At 41.4% G+C, this 21679-nt stretch overlaps 1 protein-coding gene across 3 annotated transcripts in view; it reads right to left on the reverse strand.

Moving 5' to 3' along the window:
- The window catches only part of RAD54B (RAD54 homolog B), a 203049-nt gene that overhangs the window by 73132 nt on the left and 108238 nt on the right, over nt 1–21679 (reverse strand). For all 3 annotated transcript variants that reach the window (XM_029591695.1, XM_029591696.1, XM_029591697.1), the window contains exon 4: nt 3931–4116. In XM_029591695.1, the coding sequence (XP_029447555.1) occupies nt 3931–4116 (186 nt within the window). The remainder of the gene's footprint in view (nt 1–3930; nt 4117–21679) is intronic.

Below are 21679 nucleotides of genomic sequence, written 5' to 3' on the forward strand. Positions count from 1 at the left end.
CGGATGTTTGGTCCTCGTGAGGTGGCTATCAAAGGGGGCCCATTAAAGATTTCATGTAAAGTCAAAATATGCCAATGTCTTCTTATTGCCGATGCTATAGCTGCCATAGAGATGCTGTGCTGTAACACATACTATCCTCTCCTGGTCTCTTTTGTACTGATAATCCAATAACCGATCACAATCAGAGAATTTAGCTCGTTTATATGCTCTTTTTTTTCCGCAATCAATTTGCGGCCAAACCAGCAATTACACGTAGCGCAGGTATGCGGCAGAATCGTACTGTGTGACATCCATCTAAATGTCTCATGTAACCTACCAATGCTTTGAGGACAAAATTGAAAGTAGTGTTCTGAACATTTGATGCTACATGTCTTTACTACATGTACCATCTAACAGGCATTAAAGTTTGTATACAAAAGTGGACGTACTAATATTGTGGCTTTAACCCTGCAGGCATGCAATAAGTCCTGCCCATACATATTGCCCCTGAGGCAGCTCTCGACCAAAGAGCGAAACTCGGCCAGAGTCGGGCAAATTTCAATTAAGGGCTTTTTTACATATACCGATCTTCACTTTTTTACTGCTATACCAGCCAACTGGATAAGCTTCCGATTTGTTTTCTGGGTCTATCCTGAAAAAATTGCAGATAAGTTCAGATAATGAAGTAGGCAGACCAACAATATAACAAGACATTGGTAATATCAAAATCTAGAATTAGATCTCAATATTCGAAGTAAACAGCATAAAGATAGCAACAATAACTATAAATAGTAAAAATGTTATACACAAGAATTATGCAGTGGTTTAGATTGGAATATAAGCAATACAAGCTTAAGAGTAAATAACATTGGTGACCAACATGATAGACAAAATCCAACTAAGAAGATGTACATAAATAATTAGCAAAAAATGCGCAGGAAACTCAGGAGCAGAAAAAATACAGAGCAAAAAAAAAAAAAAAACCACCACCACCGATGGAACTGAGTATTCCCACAATAAGTCTTGTAGGACAGTAACATTACATCCAGCATCAAAAAAGAAGATTCCAAAGACGAACCAGCCACAAAATTGTAAATCAATGAAGGAATTAGCTGATAAACAGGTGTAAAAAGAAAAACTTGCTAAAAAAAAACCAAGACAGGCTTTTAATAAACACAAAGTACTGCATCACTGCCAACCAACATCAAGGAATAAATGGTTAGAAACTGTAAGAACAAAATAACAACATAAGAATTGCAAAATATATAAAGAACAATTATAGCTCCCACTTATATAAATATAAGAAGTTTCTCCAAATAGGTCATTCTCAAAACAGTAATTATTGTACACCGCCTGGGATAATCAAGGAGCAAATAGTGAAAGAAAAAGCAGTGGAACAATAGAGAAGTCTCAATAATCCAGAATTTGTAGACAGCTCACTGCCTCTTCAAAGATAAGGTTTCCCCTGATGAACCACTCTTAGTCACACAGGATATAATAAAGTTAAGCAAAGCTTCTTTTTAGCAAGTTGAGTGTAGACGATGTAAAAACCCTTCGTTGTGCAGACACTGCCATTGAATAATCTTGGAACACCAAGATCTTATGGCCTTCATATAACACCTTTGAGTTTTGCCTATATGTTCTCAAGATTTCACCTTTATGGATAAAATTAAGCAGATTGGCAATAATCACACAAGGGCGTTGAGAATCAGGAGTGAATATCCAAAGCCTGTGTATTCTTTCCAATCTAAGAGGTCTATACTTGCCAGATAGTGTAGAGACCACAGAAATCCATTTTTCTAGAAGTTTGGGAGGTTTCTCTTTGCAATTGATTCAGGAAAATCCACAAATTTGAGGTTGTTTCATCTGGAACGGTTTTCCAAATCTTCCAGCTTATCTGACATTGTAGTCTTAAATTTTTGCAGCATAGCAAGTTCCATCTCCATTAGGCTCACACGGTCCTCCCTGCTTGAGACTTGTTGCTCTGCCGCCTGAATCTTTCCTGCAAAGACTGTCAACTGCATGGTAAGAGAATCAAATCTTTGATAAACGTTGTCAAATTTATCATCACATTTTGCTTCCAAGGCTGCAACTACAGCTATAACGACTTTGCTCACTGGCGTTTCTGAACTTCCTGGACCAAGGCCATCTTCAGTTGCATTGGCTATATTGGAGTCTTGTATCTTGCTTTTCTCTTTATTTTTCTTTGCCGATTTACCAGATATCATGAATTGTCAAAAAAAGACGATAGGCAAAATAGGGAGAAAAAACTGTGCCCAGTCTAGAGAAGTGATCACGAAATAATGCAAAGAGGATTGGCAGAGAGTTCAGCGATCAAAGGGGGAAATCACCGGACCTATCCTAAAACATGATGCACTCACCGAGTGGATCATGTGACCTCTTTTAGTTTTAATTTAATAAGCCATTAAATATAGAAAATAAGTCAAAGAATGTCAGTTCATTGCTCCATTTTTAAGAAAGCAAGGTCTCTTTTTTTTTTTTTTTTTTAAATCAGATCTGTATATGGATCTGAAAGAAAAGCAATGAAAGTTCAGCATACCTACTTTGGTACTATATAGTTGCGACAAGATGCAGCGCTGGGATATGCACAAGCATACCAAAAGAATGTTTGGTATTTCTGCAGAGTAACAAAAGGTGTCTCATTCTAATAAAAGTAAGTACCATAAAGACCAAAATAAGCTTGGAACAATTCATCACCTGTAACAACATGCTAAAGCATTTGATAGAATAAACAAGCAATTATTTTACGTCATTAGCATACTACATAAGAACATAAGAAATTGCCTTGCTGGGTCAGACTAAGGGTCCATCAAGTCCAGCATCCTGTTTCCAACAGAAGCCAAACCAGGCCATAAGAACCTGGCAAGTACCCAAAGACCAAGATCATCCTATGCTACTGATGCAATTAATAGCAGTGGCTATTACCTAAGTAAACTTGATTAATAGCAGTTAATGGACTTCTCCAAAAACTTCTCCAAACCATTTTTGAACCCAGCTACACTAACTGCAGTAACCACATCCTCTGACAACAAATTCTAGAGCTTAATTGTGTTGAGTGAAAAAGAATTTTCTACGATTAGTCTTAAATGTGTTACTTGCTAACTTCATAGAATGCCCCCTAGTCCTTCTATTATCCGAAAGTGTAAATAACAGATTCACATCTACTCATTCAAGACCTCTCATGATCTTAAAGACCTCTATCATATCCCCCCTCAGCCATCTCTTCTCCAAGCTGAACAGCCCTAACCTCTTCAGCCTTTCCTCATAGAGAAGCTGTTCCATTCTCTATCATTTTGGTCGCCCTTCTCTGTACCTTCTCCATTGCAACTATATCTTTTTTGAGATGCGGCGACCAGAATTGTACACAGTATTCAAGATGCGATCTCACCAAAGAGCGATACGGAGGCATTATGACATTTTCCATTTTATTAACCATTCTCTTCCTAATAATTCCTAGCATTCTGTTTGTTTTTTTTTACTGCTGCAGCACACTGAGCTGACAATTTCAAAGTATTATCCACTATGATGCCTAGATCTTTTTCCTGGGTGGTAGCTCCAAATATGGAACCTAACATCGTGTAACTACAACAAAGGTTATTTCTCCCTATATGCAACACCTTGCACTTGTCCACATTAAGTTTCATCTGCCATTTGGATGCCCAATCTTCCAGTCTTGCAAGGTCCTCCTGTAATGTATCACAATCCATTTGTGATTTAACTACTCTGAATAATTTTGTATCATCCGCAAATTTGATAACCTTGCTCGTCGTATTCCTTTCCAGATCATTTATAAATATATTGAAAAGCACCAGTCCAAGTACAGATCCCCGAGGCATTATTATTATTCTATTTTGTTACAGACATGGCAGCAAACAAGAGATTATTTGCAGATCGGTACAGTATATTATCCACATTTGAATTTTGCATTACCTTTCCCAATGTCTTTGCCTTCCAAATCCTTTAGTGTCACTGACCTCCCTTTTGTAATAAGAATGGCGTCACCTTCCCATTTCTTGTGTTTTTTCTTTGAAGCCTTACACCATACAACACTGAAGTATTTTGTAAGGGAATCTGGTTCATCTTCTTTTACCTTCTCCCTTATTACTGGTGTACACTCTGTGAAAAAAATTAAACAAGAGTTTGTGAAGATGTATCAGGCTGTTGTGCATGTCATTTACCAAAGAAAAATATTCTGAGTAGTTTATATGGAATAAATATTCCATAAACTGAATCTGCCCAAATGTTTCTAAAATATTTATGAAAAAATCTTATACTGCTCTGCAGAACCAAACTTTATTATTTAATTAATATATTAACAAATGCATAACATTTTTTTTTCTAATTTTTTTTCAAGGTCACATTTGTCTTGGATCTTGATGGCTTTATGTATTATACTACTGTAGAAATAAATGATAAAACACCTAGTTTTTAAAGTCATATTTATCTACAATGAAAATTATGAAATATTTTATTATAATTTCACATAGTTGCCAAGCAGGTAGCTCGAAGTATGCAATACTATGAAATTATTGTATTTATATTGACTTTTTAGCTTCAAGGATTCTGTAAGAATTCACAAAATCCCTGGAAATTAGTCTAAAACAGTGGTTCCCAAACCTGTCCTGGAGGACCCCCAGCTAGTCAGGGTTTTAGGATATCCACAATGAATAAGCATGAGAAATCTGCGTGCAGTGCCTCCATAGCATGCAAATTTTATCTCATGCATATTCATTGTGGATATCCTGAAACCCTGACTGGCTGGGAGTCCCCCAGGACAGGTTTGGGAACCTCTGATCTAAAATATTAAATATATTGTGCCATTTCATGACATGCATTCTTTTCACAGATCTCCTGTCAAGGAGTGGCCTACCAGTGAAAGCAATAGACTGAGAAACAGAGAAACCAGGGTTCAAATCCCTCTTCCCCACTAACAGTCCCTGTTGACTGTGGGTAAGTCACATTATCTCTTATTGTCTCAGATACCACTTTGGAATAAGGACTTATTGTACCTGAATACTAATAATGCTATGTCTTTAGCATTATTTGGAAAGGCAATCTAAAAATATTCTCACCACTTATTTTCAAATGTAAAAAAATAAACTCTAATAAATACTTAGGTTAGGAAAGGAGGGGAAAACAATTTTATTAATCCTTTTTCAGTTTGCAAATTTTCAAAGGTATGTAAGGAAACCACCCACAAAATTCCTTACTGGTCAGACAGTATTTATTTTGTTTAGTCCAATTTCTAACCAATTTTTCAATAATTCTCAAAATGGCATAAAATTTAAAGCAGGCAATATTTAAAAATACCATTCAACAATTGACAAAGACACTACAAAATACATATGACAATCATATATTCATATAAAATGACTGATCTAAAACAGTTAATGAACCAACTCACATAGTATGTATTCAGAGCTCGAGACTTTTGAAAAAATATCAGCCAGATTCAAGCAACAGTAGTCTTTCTGCCTCCTAGAAAGCAGAGTTGCTTACCTGTAACATGTGCTCTCTGAGGACAGCAGGATGTTAGTCCTCACGCAAATGGGAGACATCATCGGACAAAGCCCAATATGGGAAACTTATATCAAAGTTTCTAGAACTTTGACTGAGCATTTATGAGCATGCTTGGTATGTATTATACCACACATCCATGCAGGGTCTGCCCAGTATTATAACAAAGAACTGAAGATTAAAATAAAACAATAGAAAAGAACAAAACCCATAAAGTGGAAACCCAACTCCGCAAGGTGGTGGGGTGGGTTTCACGAGGACTGACATCCTACTGTCCTCTGAGAACACCTGTTACAGGTAAACAACTCTGCTTTCTCCAAAGACAAGCAGGATGACAGTCCTCACACATGCGTAAATGCCTAGCTATAGACTTCCCCCCAACAAAAAAAACGGGACCAACAAAACACCAAAACAAGTGCCAATGGGAACAATAACCAGTTTTGTTGGTAACAAGGAGGGGGCAGCCTGAACAGAAAGAATAGGCCCTAGCCGGATACAGAGTTGGATTCTACACCTCAAACAAGTTCCAAAGGATAGATTGGCCAAACCTACTGTCACATCGGCCATCCCAATCCAAACAGTAATGTGATATGAATGAGTGGAATGAACTCCATGTCGCAGCCCTGCAGATCTCCTCCATGGGAACTGCTCGCATGAGGGCCCCTATGCTGCTATGGCTTGAACAGAGTGAGCCTTGACATGGCACCCAAGATGCAATCCCACCTGGGTACGCTTGGCAACGGCAAACCCCAACTTGTTCTGATCAAAAGAAACAAAATTGGGTGGACTGTCTATGGGTTCTGTCTTCTCCAGATAGAAGGCTAAGGCTCATTTGCAGTCCAAACTGTACAGGGCTGGAGCCTGGGAAATAATGTTGACAGGATGATGGACTGGTTGAGTTGGAAGTCCATCATCTCCTTAGGAAGGAACTTGGGGTGCATGCGCAAGACCACCCTATTATGGAAAAATGTAGTATAAGGTGGATAAATCACTAAGGCCTGGAGCTCACTGACCCTGCGAGCTGAAGTGACTGCCACCAAAAATATGATCTTCCAGGTCAAGTACTTCAGGTCACAGGATCACAGTTGCTCAAAGGGAGCTTTCATCAGCTGAGCTAAAGCCATGTTGAGGTCCCAGGACACAGTGAGAGGCCTTAGGGGAAGCTTCAATTGAAACAGACCTTGCAAGAACCATACAACTATAGGCATTCAGAGATGGGCTTACCTTCTACACTATGGTGATATGTGCCAATTGCATTCAGGTGAACCCAAACGGAGTTAGTATTCAGACCAATCTCTGAAAGATGAAGATAGTCAAGCAGTTTTTGTGTGGAGCAGAAGGGATCTAGGGTCTTTGATTCAGACCACACAGAGAGCCTCCTCCGCTTCAGTGCATAGGACTTTCTAGTGGAAGGCTTTCTGGGAGCTACCAAGACTCAAGACACACCTTCAGAGAGATTGAGCGGTTGTAAGATCAGCCTCTCAACATCTAGACTGTGAGCCACAGGGCCTCGAGGTTAGAATGCTGCAACCTGCCTCAGTCTTGGATGATGAGATCTGGGGAAGTCCCCAGGCTGATCGGTTTCCTGATGAACATCTTCCAGAGGAGTGTCTTGGCCAATGAGGGGTATGAGGATCATAGTCTCTTTGTCCTTTTGAAGCATCAATAAAGCCTTCGTCACCAGTGGAGTTGGAGGATACACGTACAAGAGGCCTTTGTCACAATGGCGAGCAGAGGTGTCTGAGGCTGGTTTGTCACGAGACCTGTACAGGGAGCAGATCTGAGGAACCTTCCTGTTTCAAGGTGCAGTGAAGAGATCCAACTCTGGACTTCCCCACAGGTGGAGAATCCAATTCACTACCCCTTGTTCCAGAGACCATTCATGGGGTCGGAAGGAATGACATAGCCTGTCCACTATTGCATTATCCTTTCCAGCCTGACACATGGCCCTGAGCACCATCCCTTGGGAGAGGACTCATGACAAATCTGAAGTACTTCCAGACACAGGAGGTAGGAGCCCGTACCTCCCTGTTTGTTGACATACCACATTGCCACCTGGTTGTCAGTTTGTATCACACAAATTTGTTGGACAGCCAATCTCTGAAAGCCCACAGAGCGTACCTGATTGCCTGGAGCTCTAGAAAGTTCATTTGACATAGCTGTTCCTGGCAGACCAGAGACCTTGGTTGCTTAGCTCATCTACATGAGTTCCCCAGCCGAGGGTGGATACATCCTCGGTCAGTACAATTTGGACTCGAGGACTTTGGAAGGAGACACCCCATTCCAGACTGGAATCTTCCTGCCACCAGGACAAGGAGTCCTGGAGGGACAGAGTAAGTCGGATGCAGTCTCGAAGCCCCTGAGTGGTCTGTTGCCACTAGGACCATAATGTCCATTGAGCTCTCCACACATGTAATCCTGTCCAGGGAGTGACCTGTACTGTTGCAGCCTTATGGCCCAACAGTCTCAACATGTGCCATGCTGAGACCTGCTGGCTCGCTTGAATCTCTTCTGCAATGGACATCAAAAAGTTGGCCCTCTGACAAGGCAGGAAGGCCTTGGCCTGAGCCTGGTCTAGCAGGGCTCCTATGAAGTGCAATTGTGGTGATGGGCTGAAATGGGACTTGATATAGTTGATTAAGAACCTGATGGGTAGATTTTAAATGCCCTGCGCCCATAAATCCCAGGGGTTATGTGCTTGGCCAGGCCTTGAGCATTCCGTGCGTATTTTGAAAGGGGCCCAGCCATGCATGTAATCCCCGTTATGCACAGAAGTGCCAGGCCCAGAGAAAGGGGTGGTTCCGGTGGGTGGGGAGGTCCGGGGCTGGAGGCAGCCGGTACAGCAGCCATTTGCCGCTGTGACAGGGAAGCACCGGTGCACATAAGTTGATTCTGCTCCAAAGGAGCAGTAAGCAACAAAACAAAAAAAAAAAAGAAAGGTAGGAGACCGGGTTTAGGAGGTGGGGAAAAGAAGGAAAGAGGGAGGGAGTATGGGTAGCGGGTAGGGAACTGGGAGAGGCCCGAACTCATTGCCGCACGTGCTTTTATAAAATTAGGCCCCCCCCCCGCACGCGCCGCCCTCACAGATTATAAAATCCGGCGTGCATATGCGCACTGCCCATGGATTTTATAACATGTGTGTATTGGCGTGCGCATGTTATAAAATTGGTGCATCCATGTATGCGCGCTGGAAGCGCGCGTACCTTTTAAAATCTACCCCTTAGTGACTCCAACACCCAGATGGTTGTGCATATGGACTCTTTGGCCCTTGCCCGAAAGGTGCTCTTGACCAGCCAATCATCCAGATAAGGGAAAACATGGACTCCCAAGTCTGCAAAGATGTGCTGCCACCATGGCCAGGCATTTTGTGAAGACACAGGCTGATGCTAACATAAATGGCAAAACGCGGTACTAGAAGTGATGCTGTCCCACTATAAATCTGAGATTCAGAAACATTGGAGGAGTCATCCCCCCAGTGGTCATATGGGCCCTCATCTTCTTTGCCCGAAGGAGGGGATGGAGCCCTAGGGCTCAGCCTCTGGCCAGAGGTATAGGCACAGACTCAACTGGGCGTGGGGACTCAGGCCCTGATGGTCATCCCATTCCATGGCTGAGCTTCTTCCTCCAAGGAACCGCGGACAAGCACCAGATAGGTGCTGATGTTGTGTCTTGATGTGTTTACACCGCATCCTTGGGGAGGCAATCAGAATCATCAATTAATTCAGCGAGCAACAATGGATTTACTGATTAGGGACATTGCAACCCAAGGGGTTAAATCTTGCAGTAGAATGGATACATTTCTTATGATTTGTACTTGACAACTGGTTTGAAAAAGCTTTGGTAGGTTGGGAGTATTAACTGTGTTGAATTCTGATTGGTTAGAAGATGTTTGGCAGAACTGGACTGGAATATCTGAATGATATTCAATAAACTAAAGGATGCCTGATAGGGAAGCTGTAAACCAAATTGAATAGTTTCGGTGAGCTGGAGTATGAACTGTGGTGGATTTTGATTGGCTAAAATGATATTTGGTTGAACCTGATTGGTCTAAATGATATCCTACAAACAAAAGACGCTAGATGGGAACGTTAAGAAGAGACACATTTAATAGACTGTGAATTTAAGCAAGGATTGGCTGTGTAATGTCATATGTTTGAAAATCATCTGAATGGTTGAGAAGATATTTCATGAAATGGTTTAAATACTGACGCTCTTTTCCTTTGTGGAAAAATGCTGTCCACCTACGCATTGTGAGAAGACAGTTCGACAAAATATGGTGTGAACATTATTGAGATCGCACACCCTGAAGCAGCTGTAACCAGAACAACACATAGCCATGTGGGTGTTGCACAGATAAGTATTGTTCACTGGAATTATAACACTTAGGGACTAGTTTTCATCTAATGACATGCTTGATGGTGTTGTGACAGAGAAAGAACCTAACTAACTACCAAATGATATTAGTTTTTAAGAGGTTGATAAAATATGAATGTGTTGGATAATAAGAAAGGGTTTTTGACCAGTGGTGACCATTATGAAGAGTGCACATTATGCATTAAGTGAATAAAATAAAGATCCTGATGTGAGTGCTGTCAAGGTTTACACTTTCAAAATCTAAAAAAACACTAGCTGTGTTGGCCCTGCACTAGTTATTGAAAAATAAATAAAAATGATAAAAAAAATGTAAAAATAAATTTAAAAAGTAGGAATATATATTGGAGGGAATTGAATGACCAATGTTATATGGCTGTTTTATTTATTTATTTAGCAGTTTTTTATATACCGAGGTATAGCAGAAATCGCCTTCACTCCAGTTTACATTTACAACAACCTGTTACATTAAAAGCATTTTGCCCTTATGTGATAAACACTGGGAGAGTGCTTTACTTAATGGTGATTTACTAGTTTAGGAATGACATGAGGAGGGAGATATTTGGACAGAACATAACTCTTATGAACAAGCTTGCCATTGAGTTTTGAACTAATTGGATTTTCCTCAGAAGATTCTTTGGTAACAACAAGTATAAGCTGTTACAATAATCTAACTGGGTGATGATTACAGAGTAAACAATCATGGAGAAATGCCTTTGTCGCAGATGGAAAATAAATTTTTCTAACTATTAACATAATATGATAGTCAGTGATAAGTGAGCATCTATGATGGCTCCAAAAGTATGAACTCTGGCCTTTATTGACAGAGGAACTCCATCAGATGCCAAAGATAGGCATGGATAGTTGTCACTTTTCCTGATTTGTAGGATCTCCATTTTCAGAGGGTTGTTTTAAGTTTTTAGTGCACAACGAAGAGGAGATTTTAGTCAGACAATGGTTCAAACCTTCAAGCACTTCAGTATGATTTGGTCTTAGGGTAAAAAATATAATGATCTTTATTAAACCAGAGTAGCAAACTACTCCAGACATCATTTCATGCCAACAAGCATGAAACAGCAGGGGGGAAGCCCGCTACTGTTTATCCGGCCACTTTGACTTACTAAAAGGATCACTCATTTTTCTCCCGCCGCTTTGCGATACTGTCTGATGTGTGTGAGGAATTTTCAATGTATTTTTTTTTGCATACTGCTAGTGGCCCCAACTTCTTCTGAGCATTGAAAATGTAATTCTGTTGGCTCCTTTTACAAATGATTTGTGTCTGTGTAAGAAAATGAAATTATTCACACAAAATATGTGCCCATTTACATTCATAAAGACAATATACACAGTATCATTAAGATTAGGATTATAGTGCTATGGACTATCATGCAAATTCCAGAAAGCAACAGCATATCTTAAAAAACAAAAAATCAATCTGGAAATGCCCCTCTATCATTCTACAAGACCTAGTACTTTGTTTACTGGTTAAATAAATCTTACTTATGAACCATGCACTAAACCTGACACATGGCCATATGCCAGATGATGTATAAAGAGCACAATATACAAAACTGCATGGTCAGGTAGTAGTCTTAAACCTTTGCAGCCATGCAAAATCCATTTTTCACTAATATTTCAAAAGCAATGGCACAAATGGCCACTTAGTCTATTAGCATCCAGATCACTGTTCTGTGCCAATACAAGCACATCCAAAATACAAGCAAGTATTATCACAGTTCTGTGTGGTCCACTGTGTCACATTTCTCACAGAAAAGATCTTCTCTCACGAAGATCTTTGATAAGGGGCTCAGCATTCCTTTCTTAACTCCCAGGCTTTCTACTCAATCACACACAGCACTGCCTTTCTCATGTTTAAGTCTGGATAAAGACTAAATGGCAAACTGGCCATTATTTGCATATGCTACATATGTTCCCCTGTTCAAACTCCAGCATCAAGCTGTCAATTATAGGGCATGGACTCAGCCTTCTTCAGAGCAAAACAGATTATGTCTTCAATTGGAGGTGTCACTGTTTGGTAAATGTTCCCTCCTTCCCAGATTTGCAGAAGTTAGGCTCAAGAATCAAAGCTAACTTTCCTATATGACTGTCCCAATGTCACTCAGCTGCATCCAACATGCTACTGGAGTTTGCCAAATACTGCTACCCACTATCATGATGGAGACCCAGGATCAATTTCTGACCTTGCTACTGCTCCTCAGGATACGGCTGCTGGGGAGGCTCACAGTCCCCAGGACTCTCATCCTTCATTCTATTGACAGGCTCAAAAGGACATGCTTTAGTTCTGGAACAAACCATAGTCAATGCCGCTCTACCACAGGGCAGTCACTGCGATGGCTGAGTAAGATAGGATGAGGAGAGAGAGTAAAAAGAATGGAGAAAATCCTAGGATACTGACAAATGAAAGCTTATGGCATTTTAGCTCCAGTGGGGGTAAATTCTGATTCAGCTGGAAGCCCAAAGGAGCAGGATGAAATTACAGGGTGTGTACTCATGTACAAGCGCTCAGATATAGATTGTTAGTTTAAAAAACAAATCATGACCCAATTTAATAAAATATAGCTTTATTTTACGTGTTTTAAAACAAATTTATATTCATACTTAAAACCCCAGCATGTGTGACAATACTGTTACTCCTTCAGCCTTTCTGAGCTAGAGATCAGCAATGGGATTATCAGACGATGTCGTGTCATAACGGACAAGACAAGTCACACTTGGGTTTGCTCCACTGCAGGAAGCTACATGGTAAGTAAAGGGTCTCTTTAGATGGTATAACATGTTATGTTTTCCCTTTCAATCTGTAAGCAGTGAAATGAAGAACATAAGAAATGCCATGCTGGGTCAGACCAAAGGCCATCCAGCATCTTGTGTCCGACAGGGGCCAATCCAGGTCACAGAAACCCAACAGATCCCAAAAAAATAAGAACATAAGAAATTGCCATGCTGGGTCAGACCAAAGGTCCATCAAGCCCAGCATCCTGATATTCTCAGGAATAGCAAAGGCTTTCTCTAGTCTATTTGGCTAATATTTTATGGACTTTTCCTCCAGGAACTTGTCCAAACCTTTTTCAGACCCCACTATATTAGACTGCTTAATCACATTCTCTGGCAATAGATTCCATAGCTTAACTGTGCACTGTGTGAAAAAGTACTTTCTATGATTTTATTTAAATCTGCTGGTTGTTTATCCCATCATGACAGAAAGGAATGAAAAATAAAATATAAGATATCATAATGGTACTGTATTGACCCATGGCAAGACTGCACAGCATTCTGAGCAGTTCTGGTCATTCCATCTCAAAAATGACATTGTGGAACTAGAAAAAGTACAGAGAAGGGCAATCAAAATGATAAAGGGGATGGAACTGCTCTTCAGCCTGGAGAGGTGATATGATAGGTCTATAAAATCTTCAGTGGGCTAGAATGGGTAAATAGCAATGGCATACCTAAAGTATGTGGAACCCAGGGCAGATACCAACTTTGGCACCCCCCTCCCTCCCAAAGCAACCCCCCCTCCTTCTCTCTTACCTCTGGATCCCCTTACTAGAAACGAGTGAAATCATACTAATAAGAACATTTCCAACCAGTTGATGAATAGAACATCATCCAAGAATTAAGACCTCGTACAAAAGTTTACAATTTTTCTAAACAGCAATATAATATTTCAAAATGGCAGACATCAGGCACCCAATAATTAAAACTAATAAGGACAGAAAAATTCCCCATTCTCCATATCTGAAATCTTTTGATTTCCAGTCACCCTGAGCTTGTCTTGAATTAGTAGGGTAGCACAAAATTTCTTCACACGCGCACACACAACTCAGGCAGAATCCTATTGACATACACACACACAAGCAACCCAGGGCAGGCTCCCATTCTCTCGCTCTCTCTTACACATAAACACAAACACACATATAAAACCAAGGGGGAGAGAGGTGGGATAGAAAACCTACCATATCAAAACAGCACCAACTTCCAGCACTGAATTCTACCATTGCAAAGGCAACACTGCAAATACTACACCGGGCCTTAAAACACCAATGCATCTCCTATTAGGAAAACAGAACAAGCCAGGCTGCTATAGATCCCTACACAGAAACTACATGCTAGCAGAATACCTCACCTCTGTCATACATGCAGAACAAACACAGATTCTCGCATTAAAGAGATCACAAAGTATAAATTAAAATATGCAGACAAAAACTGAACTGGAGATTGCTACCAGCCAGACTCTGTATGCAGTGCAATAATGGAAAAATAGAATCTCCATTCCTCATAAAACAAAATCACTCATATATGCTCTCTCACACACACACTCATTTGTGCCATGGTAATCCAAAAGAACTACATGAGTTGGGGGGTGAAGGGCTGATATGCACGGAGCAGGAGAGAGACCTTGGGGTGATGGTGTCTAATGACCTGAAGTCGACGAAGCAGTGTGACACGGCAATAGCCAAAGCCAGAAGAATGTTGGGCTGCATAGAGAGAGGAATATCAAGTAAGAAAAGGGAAGTGATAATCCCTTTGTACAGGTCCTTGGTGAGGCCTCACCTGGAGTACTGTGTTCAGTTCTGGAGACCGTATCTCAAAGGAGACTGACAGGATGGAGGTGGTTCAGAGAAGGGCGACCAAAATGGTGGGTGGTCTCCATCGAATGACTTATGAGGAGAGGTTGAAGAACCTGAATATGTATACCCTGGAAGAGAGGAGGAGCAGGGGTGATATGATACAGACCTTCAGATACTTGCAAGGTTTTAATGATCCATGGTTGTAAACAAACCTCTTCCATTGGAAACAATTTAGTAGAACTAGGAGTCACGATTTGAAACTCCAGGGAGGAAGACTCAGAACCAATGTCAGGAAATATTTCTTCACTGAGAGGGTGGTGGATGCCTGGAATGCCCTTCCAAAGGAAATGCTGAAGACTAAAACTGTGAAGGATTTCAAAGGGGCATGGGATAAACACTGTGGATCCCTAAAAGGCTAGAGAATGAGAATAAATAAAGCTAAACCGGCATGAAGCAGCAGTTACTACCCTTAAGAGAAACATGGGGGTAACCTGCACGGAGCGGCAGTTACTACCCTTAAGAGAAACATGGGGGTAACTTGCACGAAGCAGCAGTTACTAACTTGGGAAGCTTGCTGGACAGACTAGATGGACCATTTTGGTCTTTTTCTGCAGTCATTACTGTTACTATGTTACTATACATGCTCTGTATCTCTCTCACACACACACACAAACATGATGCTGTCTCAGAAATACTCAATTTCTCAATCACAAACTCATGCCCTTTCACACAAATTCTCTCACACACAGCTCAAATGTTCTATTTCATACATGGTCTCGCTGTCTCACACCACCTACACACTCACTTTCGCTCCATGCCCATTTACTCATACACACACTCTAATTCACATCAGGTCTCTTTCTCTTTTCTTTGTTGACAGAAGCCCAGAGGGCCTGTTCTTTGGCTACTGGTGGGATAGGCTACACCAGGGATGACCTTAGAGACGTAGGGGACCCAGGGTAAATCATCTAGGAAGGGCCCCCTACCCATGATTGAAGGGCAAGAGGGGTTCCCTTCTTCCCAAAAGACTCCATGATACCTTTTCCCCTTCTCCCAAGACACCTCATGCAGCCTCCCCCCATAACCCCCTCAAATAATCTCTTCACAGTCCCCTGTCAATAAGCATTCTTCCCTTCTCCCAGACACTCAGGAAACACTTCCTCCTCTCTCCCTAACCTTTCCAGGCACTTTTTTTGATCACCCCACTTTACTACTCCTCCACATCAATGTTCCCTCTAAGGATTAGGTTGCTGTGTGTAAAAACTTTCACTCATGAGCAACCATTTTTTGTTTCATTACCATGTGAGCACTACTTTCTTTGATGCAAAAAGCCTATCAATTTTACGCTCACAGCAACCCAATCCTTAGAGGAAACATTCAGGCCGAGCGCACCGTTAGCCCCCGTCTGGACGCGGGTTTTCGACGCGCTATTATTACCCCTTATATAGTAAGGGGTAATAGCGCGAGGAAAACACATGTCCAACCCCCCCAAAAACTAATAGCACCCGCAACATGCAAATGCATGTTGATAGCCCTATTAGTTATTCCCGCACTATACAGAAAGTAAAATGTGCAGCCAAGCCGCATATTTTACTCTCAGAAAATAACGCCTGCCCAAAGGCAGGCGTTAATTTCGGACAGCACCGTGAAAGTGTACAGAAAAGCAGAAAAAACTGCTTCTCTGTACACCCTCCGACTTAATATCATAGCGATATTAAGTTGAAGGCCGCCCCCCCCCCCCCAAAAAAAAATCAGCCCGCAGCTCGTGGGTTGGAAGATGGACGCTCAATTTTGCCAGCGTCCATTTTCCGAACCCGTGGATGTCAGCGGGTTAGACAATCGACGCCGGTAAAATTAAGCGTTGGCTGTCAAACCTGCTGACAGCCGCTGCTTCTGTCAATAAGGAGGCGCCTCCTTATTACCGCGGGCCCTCACTTGAATACAAAACCGCATGCCCAGGAGAGTGGCCTTGGCGCACGTCGGGAGAGCGGGTGCTCGCCTTGGAGCACCGGCTCTCCCGTGCATTTTACTATATCGGCCTGATTGGTAACAGCATGCATACAAACCTTTTCACATATGCATACACACACTAACACACTTGCATATTCACTCATACTCTGTCATGCATATATGCTCATTCTCACAAACACAAATATACTCACTCACTCAGTTCTCCTCTTTTTCCATACACACATTCATCTCAGTAACTGCAAACCCTTCACTGCCAGTCTGAGAACACAAACCCTTGCAAAAAAAAAGACACTTAGAACCTTCCCATATCATATAGCACTATCTCAGGACTCAAAATGCAGCAGCCTTATCTATGGCATGGCAGCAATGCAAATATTATACCATGCCCTAGAACTTGTTCTGTTAACCACCTACAGGGCTTAACACAAGTTGTACTGCTACAAAGCCCTACAGAAAACCTACATGCCAGCAAAAATACTGAACCTCAGTTACACATGTAGAACACAGACAAATCCTTATCTAATATAAAGGACCTGATATTCTTGAGCTGCCGTGAGATGGGATCCATAGGAGCCCTGCTACCAGGCTTCCCCTTCTCGAGCCACTGTGAGATAGGATCTGTGGCGGCCCTGCCACAGACACTCTTCCTCCTTCCTGCCTGCACAGCTCCAGCAATATTTTTCTTCTAGGAACACATGGGCAGGAATAAGTAGCACCTGGAGGTTTGGGGGTCTCTTGTTTTCTTCGGGCCATGGTGGGATAAGCTCCTTGATGGGCCTGCTGATCTGCATAAGAACATAAGACATGCTATACTAGGTCAGACCAAGGTCCATCAAGCCCAGCATCCTGTTTCCAACAGTGGCCAATCATGAGAGGTCTAGAATGGGTAAATGTGAATCGGATAATAGCATGTAGCACATTTAAGACTGATTGGAGAAAATTCTTTTTTACTCAAAGCACAATTAAACTCTGGAATTTGTTGCCAGGGGAAGTGATTAGTGCAGTTAGTGTAATTGGGTTTAAAAAAGGTTTAGATAAGTTCTTGGAGAAGTCCACCTGCTATTAATCAAGTTGACTTAGAAAATAACCACTGCTATTACTAGCATTAGTAGCATGGGATATTCTTAGTTGTTGGGTACTTGCCAGGTATTTGTAGCCTGGATTGTCCACTGTTGGAAACAGTATGCTGGGCTTGATGGACCCTTGGTCTGACCCAATATGGCAATTTCTTATGTTCTCATGAGTCTCCCATGGTGAATTTTGTCAAACGCCTTCTGAAAATCCAAATATACTATACCAAATGCCTCCCCTTTATAAGTGTATTTACACCTTCTAAAAATTCTATTAGATTTGCATGGCAAGACTTCCCTTTTCTAAAACCATGTTGGCCTTTCCCCACGACTATCAATACAACCAGTAATTTTGTTTCTAAGAATAGCTTCTACTATTTTGTCTGGTACCATCAGTCATTCATCTAGTTTCCCAGATCACCCCTTGAGCCCTTTTTATTGAAAAAAAAACAAAACAGCATTACATTCGCCTCCTTCCGGTCTTCAGGTATTGTGGCTGTTTTAAATGATAGGCTACAGATTACTAGTAACATGTTAGCTATTTCATATTTATGTTCTCTCAGGACGCTGAGGGTAGTTACCATTTGTTCCAGGTGATCTGTTACTCTTTAGTTCATCAATTTGATATATTACATTTTCCATCATAACAATGATTTGCTTGAGTTGCTCAGAATCATCACCATCAATGAATGTTTCTGATGTGGGTATGCTCCCAACATCCTTTTTAGTAAATACGGAGGTAAAGAATGAAGAACATTAGAAATTGCAATGCTGGGTCAGACGAAGGGTCCCATCAAGCCCACCATCCTGTTTCCAATAGTGGCCAAACCAGGCCACAAGAATCTGGCAAGTACCCATTTTGTTTATCTGCTATTTCTTTGTGCTTACTGAGCAATTCTTATAGCCTTTGTTCTTCTAGCAGCCCAATGGACTCCCTTACAGGCTTTCTGCTATGAATATACTTGAATTGTATTATTAGTTTTGTCTCTTCGCTAAGCTTTTGCTCAAATTCTCTCTTGGACCGTCTACTACTACTACTGCTTTACAACTAACTTGCCAATATGCTCTTGATTATTTTTCTCATTTTGGTCTGCTTTTCATTTTCTGAAAGACACACTTTTGGCTTTAACTTCCTTTTTCACCTCACCATAAAACCCATGCCAATAGTCATTTGGTCTTACTTTGACCTCTTTTTTAATGTATGGAATACATTTTATTAGGGCCTCCAAGATGGTATTTTTAAACAATATCCATGCCTCATACAATCTTTTAACCTTTGTAACCACTCCTTTTAGGGTTTTTTTTTCTAATTTCTTCAGTTTATCATATCCCTTTTAAATGAAGATGCTACTGCAGTAGTTTTAATGTACTCACTCCTGTAAATAAATCAAATTTAATTACATTATGATCGTTATTGCTAAGCAGCCTCTCCATAGTAATCTCTTTTACCAGGTCGGGTATTCCCTGTTAGGATTTTGGATTGTAGCCAAGTGAGGTGAACACCACCTCCAGGAGTGACATGGGACAGAAGGACTGGAGCAAGAGCAGGTGGTCCAGTGACGCTGGGCAGAGTCCCTGGAAAGAGGAACTGGCTGGGCTGAGTCTCTGAGGCAAGGTACAAGCTGGGCTGAGCCTCTGGAATGGACTGAGGTGCATGGAGGTAAGGGTGAACTTCAGGAACACTGGAACAGAATGTGAGTATGCATGGAAGTGGGGGTGGGTAAGCATGGAGCTAGAGCACTGGAACTGGGTGCAGGTATAGGTATAACCAGAACACAGGAACAGAATGCTGATAAGCATGGTACTGGATGCAGGTAAACATGGTACTAGATTCAGGTAAACATGGTACTAGATGCAGGTAAGCGAGGTACTGTAGGAAGGGAATCGGAACAAGGAAGACAGACACTAACAAGACAGGACAAACCAGGACAAGGACTACACTGAACATGAAACACAGAATACCTGAAGGCAGCAAGGCAAGAGAAGCCCCAAGGAAAAGGCAGGGGCTAGAGAACAGGGCAAGAAGAAGGAAAGACCAGGAAGTCTCAGGCTGGGCAAGGGGTCAAGAGCAATGCAAGCAGGGAACCAGAAGGCCCATAGGCACAGAACAAGGCAAGCAGGGAACCAGAAGGCCTGTAGGCCACACAGCAAGGCAAGCAGGGAACCAGAAGGTACGTAAGCCACAGAGCAAGGCAAGAAACGGGTGGTTAGAACAGGAAGCCCAAAGGAACTTGATGCCGAAGCACCGAGGCATGTGCTAGGCAGGGATAAGTACTGGAGTCTGGCGTAGTGCAGGCAGGCAAGAAAGGCTAGAGAGCTCATGGAGGAGCTCTGATGGCAAGGAGGCTGACATCAGCCAGAATCAAAACACCAGAGGATTAGATCTAAAGCTGCTGACTCATTCGTCTTTTCTAGGACCAACTGCTCCATTGAACAGTCATTTATGGCATCTAGAAACTTAACTTCTTTAGTAAACCCTGATGAAATATTGACCCAGTCAGTACTGGAATTATTGAAATTTCCATTATATTGCCAAATTTATTGTCCTAATTTCTGGTAGAATTTTACAGTCATCTTGGCCAGATGGACTGTAGTATAGACCTACTGCTATAACCTTATTCATCATATATTCTATCTACAAAGGATTCCACCATGCATTTTGGGTCCTGCAGGATTTTTATGCTGCTTAACTCTATGCAGCTTTTTCTCCGAGGACAAGTAGGATGGCAGTCCTCACAAATGGGAGCTCCTCCTTAATTCTGCACCTGGGGAGCATGAAGCAGGGAGCATGGAGCATGAAGAGGTGCCACTCCATGAAGAGGATAGACTGAGGCTCCTCAGAGTCCTATACAGTTCTTTCATTTTCCAGGCCCTAAAATTTTGTTACATGCGCCAATGGTAGCAGTTTGCCTGTTCATGGTCCAGTATGAGACAGCAACAACAGATCATGTCCATTGGTAAAAGGCTATTTTCCTACCACATATATAATCTTTGAAATCACTCACTGTGGGCATCTCAATACTGAACATTCTGTTAAGAAATCTTTTCTTTTTTTATAGCATTGAAAAGTGTTGTTTGGAGGGCTGCCGAAATAGTGAGGCAACAAAGTAATCAAAAATGGTACTGAAACCATGATTAGTAGGAAAATATTTCCTGGAGAGAAAGGGTATATGTCTGTGCTAAGGCCTGTATAAAAAAAAAAGACTAAAGGAGCTCATAAGGCAGCTTCCGCACATACTCAGTAGAGTAATGTTATGGATCTGTGTTCCCTATGGATTAAGAAATGTAGAGGGACTTTGCTTCACTTTTTTAATAGAATTGTGAATATTTCCCTTAAAGAAGGGATTTCTCCTGACAGATTAAAGGACACCATTATTTGTGCATTGTCTAAAGTTGAGAACATACACCAGTGGCTAACTTGTGCTTTTTGGGCAAGTTGATTGAACAAGCTGACCCATCTCCTGAAGGGTTGACAGTTTCTTGACCTCCATCAATTGGCTTTCAGGCCAGATTTAGTTAGGAAATTTCTCTGGTAGCCCTTTCTGATGACTTATGCTGGAATCTTGAGAGGGATCGAGATTCCGTTGTTGTCCTACTGGACTTGTCTGCATTTGCTACAGTTGATCACACTATTCTACTATGCTGTTTACAAACTATAAGAATTCAAGGTCAAGTGTTAGATTGGTTGTATTCTTTTTTGAAAGATAGAAAACAGATGACTGTGGGGGACAAGTTCTCTTATTCATGGGATTTAAAGTGGGGTGTTCCTTGGGGTTCAGTGCTCTCCATTTATTTGTTCAATCTTTATGCTCTGTAATCAAGTATAAGGGTTTTAAGTGCTTGATGTATGCTAATATTCAAATTTGTCCTGAAACAGATGATTGTCAGGAATGTATAAAAAGAATAAATGTGTGCTTGAATACTATTTTGCCTTGGCTCAGAATTAAAAAAAACTAAAATTGAATGCAAAGAAAGTGTTGTGGATTAAGAAGCTGTCTGATGTTTCCCACCCCTAATATTATCCTTAGAAAGTATATCTTTGTATACTAGCCAGCAAGCATATATTTTGAGGATAATTATTGAGGCTATACTGTTCTTTATAATAACAATTTCTTCTGTACTTTAGCACTCATTCTTTCAGCTTTGTGCAGTTCCATCTTTATG

The sequence above is a fragment of the Rhinatrema bivittatum genome, chromosome 2 (assembly GCF_901001135.1).
Source record: "Rhinatrema bivittatum chromosome 2, aRhiBiv1.1, whole genome shotgun sequence".
In the NCBI taxonomy this organism is placed as follows: domain Eukaryota; kingdom Metazoa; phylum Chordata; class Amphibia; order Gymnophiona; family Rhinatrematidae; genus Rhinatrema; species Rhinatrema bivittatum.